Source organism: Carlito syrichta, unplaced genomic scaffold (genome assembly GCF_000164805.1).
Source record: "Carlito syrichta isolate Samal-C Ts95f unplaced genomic scaffold, Tarsius_syrichta-2.0.1 Scaffold315364, whole genome shotgun sequence".
In the NCBI taxonomy this organism is placed as follows: Eukaryota; Metazoa; Chordata; class Mammalia; order Primates; family Tarsiidae; genus Carlito; species Carlito syrichta.
In genome coordinates, this window is record NW_007259460.1 from 177,412 (window position 1) to 196,959 (window position 19,548).

General features: G+C 34.7%; 1 protein-coding gene across 2 annotated transcripts in view; it reads left to right on the forward strand.

Annotated features, from left to right (window-relative positions):
* The window catches only part of NETO1 (neuropilin and tolloid like 1), a 130,115-nt gene that overhangs the window by 4,938 nt on the left and 105,629 nt on the right, over positions 1–19,548 (forward strand). For both annotated transcript variants that reach the window (XM_008072639.1, XM_008072638.1), the window contains exon 4: positions 4,423–4,671. In XM_008072639.1, coding sequence (XP_008070830.1) covers positions 4,423–4,671 — 249 coding nt within the window. The remainder of the gene's footprint in view (positions 1–4,422; positions 4,672–19,548) is intronic.

Below are 19,548 nucleotides of genomic sequence, written 5' to 3' on the forward strand. Positions count from 1 at the left end.
CCGGAGCCCAGCAGGTTGAGGCTGCGGTGGCCGGGAACGGCCACTGCACTTCAGTCTGGGTGACAGAGTGAGACTCCAACTCAAAAAAAATAAAAAATGTAGGATAGGTTTCTGGAAAATAACATGTAAGGAATGGACAGAATAAGGAGAAAAGGTAATGGACTGAGGAGAAGCTAGCGAGGTGGCAGGGAGTATCAGGTGAAAGATGATTTTTTTACCACAGTAGCTCGAGTGGATGAGGTCTCAAGGAGCAGAGCATAGTAAAAGTGCCAGTTGTTACAGAAAGACATTCATTGCATGAGGCAATGAAGAGTCTGTTACAAACTCTAAGATGAGAGTTTTCATTGGCACAATGGGGATGGAGCCAGCTCCCAGTGGATGCAGGAGGAGTCAGGCTGGTAGGGTGGTGTTAGAAATGAGTCTTTTTCAGCATCATTTATCCTTCCTTTAATTTGGATCCAAAAAACGGTGAAAGCATCATAATTTAGAATCCTGACCTGGACTTTAAAATATAAGACTGTCACATGTTAGCACAAAATAAATAACTGATTTTCAGACTGACTTTCAGAAAAAAATGTGATTATAGACTCATCTTGGATGGGAATTTTTTTCTACATTACAATATTAAAGAAAAAACCCAAACATATAGTAGGTGTTAGTGACTTGTGGATCCATGATGAAAAGGTGTTTTCTTTTTTTCTGTTTCTTGTTCTTTTAATCAGACACATTGTGCATATTTAGCTCTAAAATGAATGCTCTTTTCTGTAGAAAAATGTAAACTTAAAATACAAGGGAAAGATATACAAATAATTGGTCAATTCCCAATGATAAGACAGATTGTGATAAAGTGTACAAGCAGGTCTTAAACATGAAAAGGAGGATCTCTTTGTGAATTTCAAGTGGTTTAAAGACTTTTCCAATTTTGAGGACATATTCTGTATTTACTAGAACTATTTAGGTGAAAGTGTCCATAGTCCTTAATGTGTCTGAAGAGTCTCAAAGATGATGACAACTTTCGTAAAGGAAACTCAGTTTTAGACAAAAAATAACTTACAGAAAATGTGAACGTGAAAGACAGCTGTGTACTGGGAGATTTGAAGGGGAAGAAAATGGAAGTTTAGAGAGCTGGACCCAGAGAGCTTCAGATGGTTTACATGAATCATAGTCACTCATTTTTTATCTACCGCAAGGACTGTATGACATGCTTTTTTTTTTTGTATAAGGTTACTTTGCTACCTCCAGAATTCAGCTGGTGGAAGTGTCCTATGTGGGAGTATGTCATTAACTTTAACATGCTGGACCAAAGAAAAATGAATTGTTCTCTTGTAATGTGGTCTACTAAAAGCCTTAACGAAACATGTTTCCTGAAGGAACATTGAGAGGTTTATTCACTCACGTTGGACAGAACTTAAGTGACAACAAAAGTAAAAATGTGAAATAACGAATTCTTGTTAGATGGCCGTGTATTTCCTAATAGGGGAAGTTAGTAGGTGAATGTTTACAAAAAGGATTCTAAGTAAATTAGCACAGGACCAGCTTCATTGCTTTACCTTTTCCTACTCATACATTATTCACATCTAAAAAAACTTATCCCACAACCTGAAATAGTTTGCTTCCTTATAAAAATTTTATCATACTGGCTTATTGAGAAGAAGATAGACAGATATATATATGCCATAGGATAATAATGCAGACAAATGGTATATTTAATTGTCATTCTTTTTTTTTTTTTTGAGTTGGAGTCTCACTCTGTCGCCCAGACTGGAGTGCAGTGGCCGCTCCCGGTCACCGCAGCCTCGACCTGCTGGGCTCCGGCGATCCTTCCACCTCAGCCTTCCGAGTAGCCGGAATTACAGGCATGCGCTACCACGCCCGGCTGATTTTTTGATTTATTGTAGAGATGAGGTCTCGCCTGCCCAGGCGGGTCTCGAACCCGCGGGCTCAGGCAATCCACTCACCTCAGCCTCCCAAAGGCGCGGGATTATAGGCTGAGCCACCGAGCCCGGCTCTAATTGTAATTCTTAAATGTGTCCAGTTCCTTAAGCATTTGCCATTTTGTTTTTTAGGCTAATATTTTAGGGAGAAAAATATGGTTTCTCAGTTCATTTTTTAGACTACTTTCAAATTTGCAGATTTCAAAAAATTATTGAAATTCCCTCAAACCTTTCATTATTATGGATACTATATTTGTTGACATTTGCGATGTACATCAATGTTGGACAAAATCGTGTCTGATTTCTCTTGTGTTATAAATGTCTATTTAATTTGCAAGTAATTGGAAACACCTTAATATATTAAAAATAATTTATGAAATAATATTTTTAATATCAATTGACCTTTAACCTATTGATTTTTAATTTTATACTTGGAGAGAATCAGAGTTCTAACTTCCAAGTCAGCATGTTTCTCAATTTTACATATATATTTGACAAACATGCAGATCAGAGTTTACTTTTTAAGTCATCAAGAATGATATTCAACATATATAGTTAAGAATTGGTGGGGCATGGACAGCCACCATTTAGAGTGGTTGCTAACCACTTAGAGAGCAGGCTCAGTTGTGCTACGTCTTAACTTTAAAGTGTCTGGAGGGAGTTAGTCCCTGAAGAGAACCAGGTAGCAGGGACGCACTCAGAAGGCTACAAGCAACAGCTTTTTACTAACCAAGATAAATGTGTGCTGATATTTCAACAAATGTTATGGCTATTCTGGAGTATATTGGTTGAGTATAAGTTAGGAATGCTAGAATTTTGGACTGCTTTAGACATGACAAAGGAAGAATGGAGGAAACATCAGCAAATGTCTTCATGTTGTGTTTAAAGGATTGCTAGCCCTATAAAGCTTTTCCATCATTCTTTAAAGAGCTTTAAAAACATCTATGAACTTAAGCTCATTTATAATTTACTTGAAGAGATCTTTTGGAAAATCTTCAATAACAAGTACCAGGCCATGTCCTGAGAAAAAAAGGTGAATAAGATATGGTTCTTGTCTTTCATGAACAGATTTAGAGAGAAGCATTCTTTTAAATGTGTTTTTTTATAAAATATTTTTATTTATTTATTTTTGAGTTGGTGTTTCACTCTGTTACCCATGCTGGAGTGCAGTGGTACCCTTACAGCCATCTCAGCCTCAACCTGCTGTTCTCAGGTGACCCTTCCTCCTTGCCTTCCAAGTAGCTGGAACCACAGGTGTGCGCCACAATGCCCAACTAATTTTTTGACTTATTGTAGAGATGAGGTCTTGCCAAATTGCCCAGGCTGGTCTCGAATCCCTGGATCAAGTAATCCTCTCACCTCTGCCTCCCAAAGTGCAGGTATTAAAGGCCAAGCCATCACACCCAGCGAGGAGGTTTCTTTTTATTTTTTATTTTTTTTGAGTTGGAGTCTCACTCGGTCGCCCAGACTGGAGTGCAGTGGCCGCTCCTGGCCACCACAGCCTCGACCTGCTGTGCTCGGGCGATCCTTCCGCCTCAGCCTTCCAAGTAGCCGGAATTAAAGGTATGCGCTACCACGCCCGGCTGATTTTTTGATTTATTGTAGAGATGAAGTCTCGCTGCCCAGGCAGGTCTCAAACCCGCGGGCTCAGGCAATCCACTCACCTCAGCCTCCCAAAGGCACGGGATTACAGGCTGAGCCACTGAGCCCGGCTTAGAGGAGGTTTCTTTTAAGCAAGATTTTCTTGGATAAATCGGAGTTAAATTGTAGGTACATAGGTATTCAAGAAAATAGGAAAATACACAAAATCCTGAAAGAAATACTGACTTGAGAAATATGACATGCTTGAAGTGAATTGAGCTGGGGATGTCTGGGAGGTGCTAGACCCTAAAAGTAGGATATCCTTAAGGGTCATATGTTTTGAAAGCATTCATTATTGTCCTGTTGTTAGAGAAATTCTGAAGCTTAAACCTGAGAACAATGTGATTAGATTTGTATTCTGGAAAACTTACTCTTAATATCTTTGTATATGCACTTGGATCTAATCAAGACACACAACTGGGATTATTTGAGTGGTTGTACAACTCTCTGCCAAACAATCCTCAAGTGGTTTCTGACCTTAAGCTTGGGACTCCTAGAAGTATGAGAAAAAATACAGAAAAGCATCCCTTGACTTTCTAAATCTCAATGCCTTTCACAAAAATACTGAGTTTTGTTAGTTTTGCATGAGACATCAAACTGGTCATTTTGTGTCAGAATAATACTTTGTGCAATATAATCAATTTTAAGGTTCACCTCTTAGGCATTTTAATGAAAATTTTATCTCTTAAAATACTATCATATTCTTTGGGTGAATTTCTATGCAAATTTATATGAATTTCATCTTCAAAGTTTGATAGGTGTACAGATAAAATCTTAAATAGAATTTAAAAAATCAACCTAGAGGTATAAGAGATGGCCTTCCAGATGGAATCTGTCTTTTTTACAGCTGCCCCAAGACAGTGCATTGAACTTTACTTTGATGAAAAGTACTCTATTGAACCATCTTGGGAGTGCAAATTTGATCATATTGAAGTTCGAGATGGACCTTTTGGCTTTTCTCCAATAATTGGACGTTTTTGTGGACAACAAAACCCACCTGTAATAAAATCTAGTGGAAGATTTCTATGGATTAAATTTTTTGCTGATGGAGAGCTGGAATCTATGGGATTTTCAGCTCGATACAATTTCACACCTGGTAAGTAAGAATTTTTTTTTCCCCGTTATTGTTTTGCTTATGTCTTTTTCTTCCTCAATTTTCTATCTTCATAGTGTAAAATATTTTGGAAAACATTATAATTTTTCAAAGATTGTTCTAGTTCTATTTAAAACCAAACCTAGAGTGCTCTCTCTTTCCATTTTATATTTTCTGGAAGGAAAATATGTTTGTTTGTTTGTTTGTTTGTTTTTAAACTTAGCCTACTCTAGTGGTAAAGTGTAGAAACTCAGGAATCTAACTGGTCATCAACAACACAATTTGATAGACTTCTATTATACTAAATTGTGTTACCCGAGAGACATTCTGTAAGGAAAAAACTCATTATGCATAGGATCCCAATTTGATTAACTTGAAAAGACAATTGTAATATTTTTAAATGTGTTCATCAAAATGATCTTTGGAGAACTTGAATAAAAAGTGTATTTGTTCTGAAAATTATCATTTTTAAAGCAAATAGAGCCTACTACAAAGTAGTCTAAGCTCTTTTTAGAAATGCAAATCTTTTAGAGTTTTGATGAAAGGAAAACTGAGACCTGTAACAACCAAATATTCATTTGAAAGTTCTTGCGGCCATTAAGTGCAATTATAATATTATGCAGTCGATGTTAATTTTCCTTTTAACTTGCTCATGTTAAAAATGATCTGTGATGTTGACTGACTCACTTTCTGAAGAATTATCATCCATTACAATAAAAATTGGTTATCACATTTTTATACTGTAAGAGTACTACATCAACAATTTGAGATTTCATGAGGCAAAGTAGTTGCTTTAAATTTAAAAAATTGTTCAAATTACATTAAACCAATTATTTATATATAATTACATACTATTTTCAGTTCACATATATTGTTTTATTTAGTTTATAACAGGAAACTTTAAAATATAGATAACATTTGTTGAAGTTTCTTTATCATGTTCAGAGTTAACACCTAAACAGGGTTTTAGTGTTCAGTTAAAGCACCAAAATTTTAAAAATAATATAAGATCAATGATGACTTTCATTATTACATCATGGTGTATGTTAAATAAATCAGAAACTAAGCGTATCATATATATTAACCTTAAGCATTAGGATGTTTCTATAATATCACTAAAGGACTGTGTTTTTAAGTATGCTTTGCTGATAATGGATTGCTCACAGAAATCATGGGTGTTTCACATGCCACGATCAAACTAATTTGATGCATTTCAAAAAATAATGAACATTCACTTATCTGCCAGATGACTAGTGCTAGAGCTGTAAATAGAAATGTACATATATATTGTTCTCACTGGCAAATTTTGAATATAACCTAAATTTTAAAACCATGACACATGACATGGTCTAGGTTTTTAAGTTATATTTGCATTCTGAGTTTGATGATGGTTATAAAATAATATTTAGGATTTAAATTTGTGGTTTCATAAAGATGGAGGGTTAACATACTTTATCAGCTAAATAAGGCTATCTATGTTTTCAGCTTTACTTGAGATGATATGAATGATAGCAATCAATCTGTCCTTCTAGTTTTAAAAAAGCCTTTTGGTTCTCTGGGTTTTTTTCTTCACTCATTGTGTCTTTAGCGCCATCATACACCATTTACAGAAGTAAATGTTATTGCTAGGAATAATTGAATCAGAAGGAAGTTTGGGAACTTGATTTCATGAAGTGATCAATTAAGGATATGTTGATGTTTGTTTTCACTCAGATCAACTAGAGTGATGCCTACAGGAAAACTTACATTTGACTTATGAGGGAAATGTAGGACCATAAAAAAGAAACTTGCATAATTTTCACGACTGACATTACATGGCCTGAGGCCATTGACTGAGTGGCGTGACAATCTACAACTTATTCTATAAAGAGGCAGTACTGGGGAAGCCAATTAGTTATTGAAATAGGAAATGGGAAGGGATTAGTGACCATTTAGACAGCATTTAGGAAATCTGGAGCCAGGCGAACTATAGTTGTCATTTTGGCTTAATTTTTATTTTGAATATAACCTAAATCTTAAAACCTTGATGCATGACATGGTCTAGGTTTTTATAAGTTATATTTGCATTCTGAGTTTGATGATGATTATAAAATAATATTTAGGATTTAAATTTGTGCTTTCATAAAGATGGAGGGTCAACATACTTTATCAACCAAATAAGGCTATCCATGTTTTCAGCTTTGCTTGAGTTGTTATGAATGATAGCAATCAATCTGTTCTTCTAGTTTTAAAAAAGCCTTTTGGTTCTCTGGGTTTTGTTCTTCACTCTGTGTCTTTAGCGCCACCATACACCATTTATAGAAATAAATTTCATTGCTAGGAATAATTGAATTGTAGTATGGTTTAAGTGGTGACCTAGGGAAATTGAGGGGGGAGGAATTTCTCAAATCAGTTTAATAGTTTACATTATAAAGCATTGCAGAAATCTCCAGGGCATACCTGTAGACTTACATTAGAGGTGTAATTCAGCCTAACATGTCTTCTCAGATAGATGGTCTCCGGGGATAGCTGTGAAGATCACTGACTTTAGCAGCAGATCTGTCTTCCAGCTCTGACTTTTCTTTTCTTTCCATGCTGTAAACATAGGGCCCAGTTCTTTATGTTCTATGGCTCAATATTTTTAAAATATTGGTTATTTTATGTTTTAAAATCAGGATAGTATTGATAACCTTCCAGAACTATTGGAAGGACAAGTCAACCAATGAATGCTTATGAATATTTTGAGTGCCTGCAAGATCTCAACTATTGATATATTTTTATTATTAATTTTTATATTCTTTTATTATTTTTAATTAATTTGATCATGTGTTCTTTAAAAGCAAAAGATACTTGTTAAAGGTTATTGTGAGAACAATTGTCCTTAATTTTTTAAAAATTGCAACCCATCTTTCCTTGATTTGGGGGAGGTCAGTGTGAAAACTGAATACCTTTACCATATAATTTTTTATTAGTTTAAGAAATGTAGTTAGTCTTAATGGACCCAGATTTCTAAGTGGGTTATAATTATTTCTAATGGCAGTTACAAAATATTTCAAGGCAGAATAGCAGTAGAAAGGCCAGATGATCTCTATTATTCTTATAAATTTACCACAATCTGGAATCCAGATTTAATCTTACAGTCTCAAAAGCTTGATATCTACACATTGAGAATAAACCCATCTCTCAGGAATGAATCACGTTTCCCAAGGTAACAGGACTGAATATACATACATACATAATGTAGTTACATATGTATGCATACATTTTCATATATATATATATATTTTTTTTTTTTCAGAAAAGATTTTTAGAATCACACAGCTCAATTCTTCCTACAAGCAAACATACCTAGGTAAGGTAGATTATAATCAGAAGATTGCATAGTGACTGTAGAATCCAACTACTGAAACTCAACTATATAACATGCATGTTTTATAGCATTGAACTAAGTACTTGAAGATTCATCTTCATAACATGAATCGTTTCTTACAAAGTGCTTTAGATATTACATTGCCTTGGGTTAGTTTCCATCTCCAGTCTCCTGTTTCCATCTTTCCTGACTTCCACACTAATTTGTGTAGACCTTTATCTCCAAAATTGTGTCTATTTTCTAGTATCTGAGTTTCTGACTTCCTTTTCTACTGAACTTAAATAATAGCCTTTCAACCCTGGCTCTTGCTGTTCCTTATAGCTGTGCTTCTGAGTTCGCAGTGACATATGGGAACTAGCCAATGGGAGGTCATGCGTGGATGTGAAGGGTAGGAAGGCAGGGCTAGAGGAGATACCTTGAAAACAGGCTAACTGGAGGTTCTTCTCTTTCTCCTGACACATTCTGTTGATTCCTCACTTTGAAGCTAGCTGATGGTTATTTTTAGATACTGTGTCATTACCCAAGTCCATAGTGCAGTGATGAATCACCTAGGATTATTGTCTAGCATGCATAAAGATTTTGAGATTGAGCAGTAGACAGGGAGAAATCAGCTAGTTCAAATCCTGGGGTCTGCAAGGAAAAAGAGTGAGGCTTAAAGAAGCACCAAGGGGCATAGAGCCCTGGTGGGTGGCTCGTGGATGATGCCCATAGGAGAAATCTCTCTTTCTCCTGGGTTGTGAGGCCTCCTCAGCAAGGCACTCTCCCAATTCAGAAAAGAGAAATAAAAAGTGCAGAATCACTGAACATGTTTAAAGTTTCGTGATGAAAAATTTGATCCCACAGACAATTCACTAAAAAAAACAATAAAACATATATGTGTCACTATAATAGGCTTACCTTGCTTTTTCACTTAAAAAGACTTTTTTTTCTTTAGCAAAGATGTAAGCCAAATTTACTTTAATAAAGTAAATGACTAGAAAATATTTTTGTGATATAAGTTATTTAAATAACAATGTATTGATATATACCAAGCTCATAGCAATGATTACCCTAGGCAGGGGATGACGGGGTGGGGGGGGGATGAGGAGGATCTTAGGGGCCAAGATGGAGATATAGTAAAATAGACTCTACTTTATCAGTAATGCTTTATTTTTGAAAAGGATACTATTACGTTATTGTTTGTACAAATACATTATTTCATATAAAAATAAAAAGAGAAAATGCTATATTTGCATTTTTTAAATGAATTTTTTAGAAGGGGCAATACCATTTCTCCATATTTCACATTTTTTTACTTAAACTAAGAATGCATTTTGAACAAAATATAACACTTCTTTCCAGCTAGCTGCCTTCTTGCCTCAATTTTCTTTGCTCTTAATATAAGGAAAAACATGTATCTACCGTACACTCCTCAGTCCATTGATATTACCAAAGAACTTTAGATCAGTGTTGGGAAAAAAAGCCCCTGAAAACATTCAGGGTGTTCCACTCCTGGGGAAAGCAACCCTTCCAATCTCTTTAGTAGCAGATATTTTTTGTTAGCCTTGTACTTTACTTTCTAGTGAAGACATTGTCTGCTATTTACAGACATAGAAGGGGACGTTTATGGAATTTTCCTCTTTTGATGATCTTTTTCTTTATCGTTGTTAAGGAACTAGGTTACATACATTTCACTGGATACATTTAACTTATGGAATATACCTTAAATTATCAGATAGATGAGGGTGAGTTAGACATTGTCATTGAAGTGAGTAGAGTTGCTAAATATATTGAAATTATTATGATACTTTCTACTTAAATAACACCTTTCATCTGGGGAGCTCAAAGTGTTTTAGGGACTTTCTGCTCAGTTCCTAGCCTTCCCTCAAGCTGCGTGCTGATTGACTTCAAAGGTAAAGAAACAAGTGCACTGCAGTGTAGTAATTTAAGTTGAGTGTTTTACAAACATTTCTATGCATAGTAAATGAAATGGCTTATTAAGGCAAAATATTGTCATGGATTTACTGTTATTTCAATTATTCATTGCAATATTTTTCCTCTTTTGATCAGAAATGTGAATGCATGTGTGAGCATTAACCATTTTGAAAGTTCATAAATTTTCTTAAATAATGAGAGATCTGATGTGTGTTCTGTCAAGAGAGAAAAACATTCCATCTTTTTTCCAACAACTAATGTTTAATTTGAATTTTGCACTAAAGGATGAAAGAATTTAAGTTTTTAAAGGCTAAGTATAAAGGAAGGACTTTGATTTTGTTTTTGACATTAAAAAAAAAAAGACTTAACACATCTAGATCAGTATGTGCGGTCTCTTTAACTATTTTATTTATACTATTGACTCAAAAATATTCTCATCAAAGGTTCTTGAATGGAATATATTATGAGTAAAAAATTACATTTCTCCTTGGGGTGTATTTTTCAAGAAATTAATTAAAAAACTTGAGGTTCACACTGACAAAATTATCAATGTGTACTAAGTACCAAAGATATTCATGTGAGTGTGATTTCCTCTATCCCTTACTTGTATTCACCCAACCCATGACTTGGCTGATGTGATCTGTACATTAGAGGCTTAGGAGGATGGATGAAAAATAAAGAGAGAGACAAAAATGCTGTTTGGTATAGGTGGGTGTTCAGTAGAGAAACTGAGAGTGGGAGAGAAAATTTCCAGGATTAGCTCCCATCTGTGCAGAGAATATTGAAAGTGGTAGCAAAAGAGAAGGAAGATTTTTAAGAAGTTTCCGGTACAGAAAGAATGCCTTCCTCATCTTGTTTCCTGGAGAGGTGGAAAGGAGCGTTTAGTAGGTGTGTTTAATGTTTATTTACTGGCAAATTACTGAACTGTATGTTTCAAATATGGTATATCTGGGATTGGACCACATGGGGTCCCAGATATATTTCCATTCTTTGGTATAGAGTTCCTTTATACCATAAAAAGATCTTGCAGTTTATCTCATTCAAAATTTTCATGTAGAGATAAAGAAACCAAAGTTCTAGAGAAAATGTGTGGCTTGGGTGTATGAACCCTGTGTAGATGTGATATATCAGTTTGTTTATCAGTTATATAACCATTATGCTGATACACCTTCTACAAAGTGTTGAGATTATGACTTTAATTACATCACATATTGCAAGTAATTTTAGTACAGTTATATTAAGAAATTTAATTAAAGGATAATACTATATCATTCACATTCACCATTAACTAGTGTATGAATTTAACATTCATTTTCTCATGTTGTCTGAAATGTCTTTCAATTCACAATGACCAAATTTCTCTCCTCTATTCCTGCCTTTATTATAAAATTCTGTCTTCTCGACCCATCTTAGCCTGAAGTGCATGATTCATTTCCTGTTCTTCTCAAATATCTATTATTACTGACGTGTTCTTTTGTGCATACAGTGCTCTCATTAGTTGAAACTTGCCACTCATGTGCTAAATACTCAGGGGGAAAACTTTAGTTTATTTCCCCTAGATCTACCACAATTTTTTTTTACTCCCTAACAGAAATATTTCTTATTTTTTTTCTTGTAATTATAGTTATTTTCAGTTACCTCTTATTCCAATCCTTTGGTGTGAAAGGTGACCAGGGCAACCTCCAGGGCTGCTGTGCCTAACTGTACACATTAAGGATGCTTAGTTGAAGAAAAGAGATGTGCTCCTCCATGCATATTCAGATTCCCTGGAGCTGAGCTGCATCCATTAATGGGACTGTTTACTAAACTGCCAAAGGATGACTTACATATTGGCAGAGGCCATGCTTGATCAATCACATGATCATTTTTATGTCTAATCCCACCATCAAATGATCAATATCCATGCTTCACTTAAATTTTCCTAAAGTGCACCATATGAACAAAAGGAACACTCAAGAAACTTGACAAAAACAAAGCAAAGAAATAGTCCATCTACTCTATTTCCATTTTGAAGTCTTATGAGCTGGGTGTTTCCAGTTACTAGACTTCCTGTTAAAATCTTCTTCTCCTAGAAACCCCTGACTAACACTTAACTTATTCTTACATACTTAAGATATGCTCTTCAAATTATACATATTTTGTATATCTTTTCAAGAAAATATTATCAAGTCTTCCTTTATTCTTTTAATCCTTTATTTTCATAAAAATTTGAGGTTTATTTTTATTTAACTGTGTGAAAAAATAAATCAAGGATGTATAGGGAAGACAACACACAGTGTTCTTTGTCTTGAAGAAAATTTTTTCTCATTTCAAAATTTGTATGACCTTATAACTATGTAAGTATAACTCATGCTAATATTCTTAAGGATGAATATGCAGAATAGTTTGATTTCTCGTGGGCTGCATTAGCTGCTTACATTTATTCAGCAAATATTTATTGATTCACTATGATAGCATTGTGGAAATACAGTATCTACAAGGCCAGAGCTTTCACTCAATTAGTTTATAGATTGTTACAAAATAAAAGTCATATTTAGTAGGCAAATAATGTGCACTCTCTGTAAGATGTCTATGTCCAAACCCCTGGAATGTATGAATATGTTAGGTATATGGAAAAGGGATGTTAAGTTTGATTATTGTATTAAGAATACTATTAGGCTGATTTTAATAATGAGAGATTATTTTGAATCATTTGGGAGAGCCCAATGTAATCACAAGTCTCTTTCGATGTGAAACAAAGTGGTAGACCTGTCAGGGTGATGAGATGTAAGAAAGATTCCAGCTGCCATTTCTGGCTTTGAAGATGGATGAAGGAACAATAAGCCAAGGAATGTGGACAGCTTCTAGAAACTAACAAGCCTAGGAATGGATTCTCCCAAAGGTCTTCCAAAAAATAAAAAAGCCTTGCCAACTACTTATGTTTAACCCAGTGAGACCCATTTCGTACTAAGCTTATGGAAATTTATTAAAGCAGCTGTAAGAAACAAGTACTGGATTTCAGTTTCCAGAAGTGGAGTGCTGCTGTAAAAAAAATACCTTGCCAAATGTGGAAATCATTTTGAAGTTAGGCAGTAGCCAAAAGCTGGAATAATTTTGAGAAGGATGTTAGGGGAAAAAAAAAGTCTATATTGCCTCAAACAGACTGTAGAAATATGGCTGCTAGTGACTCTGCCAGCAATGACTCACAAGGAAGGGAGAAGCATGATAGAGAATACATATATGTCTTAGAGACTACCTATCTTGTCACAAACAGATTATTGGTAGAAATATGAAGGTTATAGGTGCTGATGCTGGTGGCTCAGCAGATGATGACTCAGTGTTTGGAAATGGAAGGAAAGACAGAAAGCTTAGTAGGATTATATCCTGGAGTTACTTGGAAAGCAGATCTTTTAAGCAATTAACTTGAATATTTAACTATAGGACATTTACTATCAATTGAAATTTGACAGATATTTGGATGAGATTGGAAAGTCATACCCTAGAGGAAAAAAAATGAAGCTGGATAACTTTTTGCTAATCCCCTGAAAGATCAAAAGATCAGAGTATTCAGCCATTAAAGACTATTTGAAATGATTAAGACTATGACTCAACTATCTTCAGTCATCTCAGCAGAAGCCTAAAATAGGATGAAATTATCTAGAAAAGACTTGTGAAGAGAACTTTTGGCTAATGGAGTGAGTCTCATGGCATATACAGGAGACACACATGATTCTTGACACAGTGTAAAAACATTGCCATCATGAACTAAAGGACACAGAAATTTCATTTATGAAATGAAAGAAGATAGTCAGAACTTTCAAATATCTACAGGCAAGAAACATGCAGATATCACTATTAGGCTGCAAATATGTGCTGCCTTTATTAAAAAGGAAGGCTGATTCAGAAGGGACAGTTCCCAAGCCCAGAGAGTGGGGACTTGAGTTCAGAAAGGAGAGCTAAGAATCACAGAGGACTATTTCCAATCCTTGAAACCAAGTGGAATTTATCAGCTGTACTTCAAAATTGCTTGAAACTGGTGAATTTTTTTTTCTCCTTCCTTCCCCCCCCCCCCACTTTCTCCCTCTTTGAGCTGGAATGTCTATAAATGTTCTTCTATTCCTGCTCCTTTATTGTGTTTTTGGAGTAGGTAATATGTTTCCTGAGTTTTGTATGCTCAAAGATAGAGAGAAATTGTGTCTCAAAGTGGACTATACCCAGAGCCCCACCTATACCTAATTTTGATGATGTGGATGCTATGATGTGAGACTTTTGAGCTGATAAAATTTGGACCTTGAGTTGATACTGTTGAGACTTTTGGGCAACTTGTGAGGGGGACACATTTATTCTGTATGGGGAGTGAATATGCATCTTGGAGTCAGAGGTTGGGTTGGTAGGGAGAAAAAAATGATCCACAATGATGACTACATTCCAAAGAAAGTTCTTGAATCTGTGATTATATTATGTTACATGGCAAAAGGAAACTGAGGTTGTTATGGATGAAATTCAGGTTGCTAATAAGATGACTTTCAGATAGATTATCCTGGTTTATCAGTGTAATCACAAGTGTCCTCCAATAATCAGTGTCAGAATGACACAATGTGAGAATTTTGGCTTTACATATGGAAGGAAATGTGGGTAGCCTCTTGTAGCTAATAAAGTCAAGGGAAAGAGTCTCCCTTAAATCTTCTAGTAAAGAACACAGCTCTATCAACACCTTAGTTTTAAGCCAGTGAGACACATTTCAGACTTTGTATCTACAGCAAAAGTAATATTGTTTAAAACCACTACATTTATGGTAATTTTTACAGGAGCAAGGAAAAATTAATATAGTGTGTAACTAAAATTTTAAAATATGTATTAGAATTTAAGAAGTGATACAGAATGTAAACAGATGGTGTAAGAATTGACTGGCGGGACAGAGAACATAATAATTTGGGTCTACCAGTCCAAACTTTGAAAATACCTTGGTTCCAAATGCACCAAATGCAGGATACACAATCCTCTCTGTTGAATTTAACTACACATAATTTAAAAGTCTATATCTAGAGAGATGCTATGGATGTCTTTTTATATCACTCGATTTTATGTGAGTGCTATCTTTGTACATAAATATGGCTAAAAACCCAACAAAATAACTTGTAATCTTTTCTAAAGATGTGCATGGAATGGTGGCATTTTTGTTTGTGGCAACAATAGCTATTTGTAGAACCTGGCACTCTTTAAGCCTCTGCCTCTTCATGGTGTATCTGCCTGATGCCTTTGCTTCAAAAGAGCTATGCTGTCTGTTCTCGCTTGCTCAGTTGGCTAGCATCCCACCATTCTGCAGCTATGCTGACTTGTTTGAAATTCTGCTTCAGTATGTTCTTATGGCATTTTCCTTTTCCAACCATTTTCAGACACCTCACTTCAACTAGACAACCTCAGGAATTGCAGAATGATAACAATAGAGTATGACTATTCACAATCAGCAGGGCATGTGCCCACAAAAGAACTACAGTTGACTTTTTCAAGCAGGAGGATATATTAGTCATACATATGTCACTTGTATTCTATTCTCTATTGATCATGACCAAAATCTGAAGATTGTTCTATTCCCTGGGAACTTTTCTTCAGAAATTTGCACTTCAAAGCCCCAAGAGTTTTCTGGATGTGATTCAGAGAGAAATGCAGTTTTACAGGTATGATATAGAAATCAGTACTACCTTAAAACATTCCCAGACCTTCCTCATGCATGTCCATGCAGTCTGAAATGAATGCCTACTTCTTTTGGCGGGCAAACAAAGTCGAATTTGTGGAATGGTCAGTGACTGTGCTGATGAAATAGGAAGGCACAGATGAGGGTTGCCATGGCAATGATAGGTAATGTCTAAAGCAGAGGGTTTCCATGGGCATCAAAAGAAATTGGCCTTGCAACAGATCTGCTATCTGTAACTATCTGTAAATAGTAGGTTAACTAGTGAGAGATTTATTTCTAGCTTTTTTGCATGTACACATTACTTTTAATAATTGTTTTCAGGTAATATTTACATCTTAATTTTAAGCAAAAGGAAATAATTAGTTAAAATTATACGACCATGCTTTTTTTCTGTTTATAATATTTTTCCTTTGATAGTATTTCAATTATGTCCATGTTAATCCTTATCCTCCTGGATTCTTTTGCCTACCTAAGCAGGAGTTGTTTTCCTAGATAATATCTATGCTTTGCATCTTTCATGGTCTCCTACTTGCTCCTTTGCCAGCCTCTGAACCTATATCACATCATCTGATTCTGCTAGCCCAATTATTTATTTGGTTGTCTGCTTCCACATTTTCTGAAAAAAAAAAATCCAGATGTCATTTCCTTCTGAACTATTTTTGAGCCCTCAGTATATGAGAAATGTAACAATTATATGAATACGCAGGATATTTAGTTATCTGCCTAAAATTCCAGTGCTGGCATTTATGTTCTTTGTGCTAGACTTTTCACTGTCTAGCTTGAATTAGAAACTCTTTTTCATTCTAACAACAAATTGCATACTATTCTGTATGTAATGATTGCAAAATAATACACCATAAAGTCTCACTTCCTATTAAGTTGAGGTAAAATGGTTATAAAAATGTAGTTTAGTCTGTTCTCGTTATCTCACATTTAGTATGTGGTTTGGATGAAATATTAGTTTATGCCTAAAAGGTACCTGTGTTCTAGAAAAGTTGCTCAATGGTTTTTCACTGTTATTTTCACTGTAACCTATACTTCATCAGTGGGGAAAAATGTGATTAATCATTTGAGGCCATAATTCATTATGCATATTCAACAAAAAACAGTTTACTTTGGACTTTTTATTTCAAGTATACTGACTGGTTCTCAGTTTCCCTCAGATGTAGTGACACTACACCAAATCATAGCTGTGAGCTATTTGTGTAAGTCTTCAGGTTTTATCTTTGAAAAAGCTCGTTTATTATGTTTTACCTTATTAATATATACACATATAGATCATTATATCATATATATACATGAAACATAGTTAAACATGGACCACAGTGCTATATTGTCTGGGATGGATTTCTGGCTCAGATATTCTCTTGCTATGTGTCATTGGACAACAGCAATTTCCTGAGTCTCTCAGAGCTTCAGAGTCCTTAGGAGATCAACATTTGAAAGATGCTATTAAGTATTTTGCTACCTAATAATGCAGTCAAATTACTGACATTACTTTATACATGACCACATGAGAGCACATCTAAACCTCCGATTCATTCTTTCCAACAACAAAAGATTATTGAACCATAATTGGTCTAGACTATACACTCAATGTTGGGATGTGGAAATGGTTGAGATGCAGTGGAAATGGTTGAGATGCAGTATCTGTTTCTGAGAAGCTTACATTGTGTTTGATGAAATAAATATGAGCACCCACCTTGGCAAGTGCACAATATTGCAATGTTTTGCCCACCTAGAGGAGAAGCAGGACGCCACCTGATGTGACATGAGAAATGTACCTCAGTGGCACTCCTCTCGTAGCTCTCACTGCATCCTCAGCATGGAAGAGGTTGTTCCTGTGCTTACTCAGCTGTAGCTTCATCATATCCTTGTCAAGTGTATCATGATAACATCTTTCTCTCCATGGATACCAAGGTTCCTTAAAAAAAAGTAACACAAACAAATAGACAAAACCTTTGGTTTGGTATCATTAAATTTTCAGTGCCCCATTGGGGTTTAGCAACAGTTGATGCTTAATGAAATCTATTTGAATGACTACCTAAATGAGTCAATAAGTGAACAAATGAATAAAGTTAAATACCTAAAGCAGGTAGTATGAGTGAGACACCAGATATTTAAAAAAATATATGTTACATGCTGATGTATATCTGGTAGTGAAAACCATTTGGAAAGTAAGTGTGTGACTTTGAAAGGAGAGGGAGTCAGATAAAATTGAAGTAATAATCTGACTCAGATTATGGAGGGTTTTGTAAACCATGTCAATGATTCTCATATAATCTCAGGAGAAGTGAGAAATGAGAAATACATTAATATTTTAAATTGAATAATAATATTTAGAATACTATTAATAGAACCTTCGATTGCATGGATATGATTTATCAAAATGTGGATGATGAATTGAGAAGAGAGTACTTAAGTGCAAAAAATTTAAAATAATGCGGATAATAAATTGTTAGAACCAATGTTAGAGTACTGTCTTTGTTAATGCAAGGAAAGCGCAAATATGAAATCAATAAAATTTAGTAACAAATTAAGTATATGTTTTGAGAAAGAGAAGAGAGTAGTAGTTATATTGTTAGTTTTTGGTGATTGGTTGAGTCGTAACTTATGATGGAGAATAAAGGAATAGAAAATGTTATGTTGACTGTTAAAGGTGTTGACAGAGACATACCAATGAGATATCTTTGTGGGCATTTTAGCTGAAGCAAAGAAGAGTGACCAGGAAGGTGAAGAAGTGAGCTTATTAGAGAAAAGCTAAGTACAAAACTTCAGCTAATTATGACATCCACATATTAAAATAGAAGATTATAAGAGTTTGAGCTAATAACTCTTGTCTAGGCAAATTGGAACACACAATGTTATCTATTTTGGAATTTTACATTATATTCAGTTTTGGACTCTTTACTTAAAAAACAAGTTTTGCAGGTTACCAATCAGTTTTCTTTAGGGTTAGGTGGACTTTAACAATGTACTTTATTTTTTAAGCTCAGGGAAGAAAACATTTTTCTTTGTCCTATACTTGGAGACTTCTCAGTAAGTAGGGACTGTTTTTTTCTGAATTCTGGAGAGAAATACTTTCATAAGACTGGCTATCAAAAAAGAAGCTTCCTTGTTGTATTTCTGAAGGGCACAAATATAGATGTGAGCTGTACTGCATATGAGATGACCAGTTTCACATAGTAATATGTGGTTTGGTAGTTTGGTTTTTATTTCTGCATAACTATGCCATACTACCTTTTAGAAATGACCCCTATTTATTTCTACCTACTTTTGAAAATATCATAATATCTCTATTTTTGGAAAGATTTCAGGTATCCTACAAGAGTTGAAGAAATACATTTGTTCTCTACCCAGAGAAGGTGGGTAGAGAAAAGAAAATAGTCACATTTTTCATTCACACAATATTTATTTCTTGTCATCCACACAATATTTACTGTACTGCTTTATCCATTGTTTGATTCTATCTTAGCATTTATATAGCAAATACAAGCTGTAACACTGCAAAATAATAATATAATTCAACATTGGCTATAATTTAAATGACTGGGATAGGAAATGGAAATAATTTGGAAAGTATTTTGATACATGTATCCTACACATTTACAAAAACAGCTTATTTCTTATCAAAAGCATTTAGTTTTGTTTCTTAAGTAAAACATTCCCTCCCAAGTTTCTCCACGTAATTATCCAGAAGACTAAAATGTAATAAATTTGGCTATTCAAAATTAACTCAAATACAATAATGATATAATTAGGCAGTGATTCCTTCTTTACAAAATTCTCATTATTAGAAATTCATCTAAAAAATAATGAATTATTGAGTTCTTATTGGTTCCAAGTGTTTAAAGCACTTTACATGCATTATCTCACTTGATTTTTATAGTTTGCCTGTGAGATTTTATATTATTACTATTCTTGTTTAGTATTTCTTAAAAAG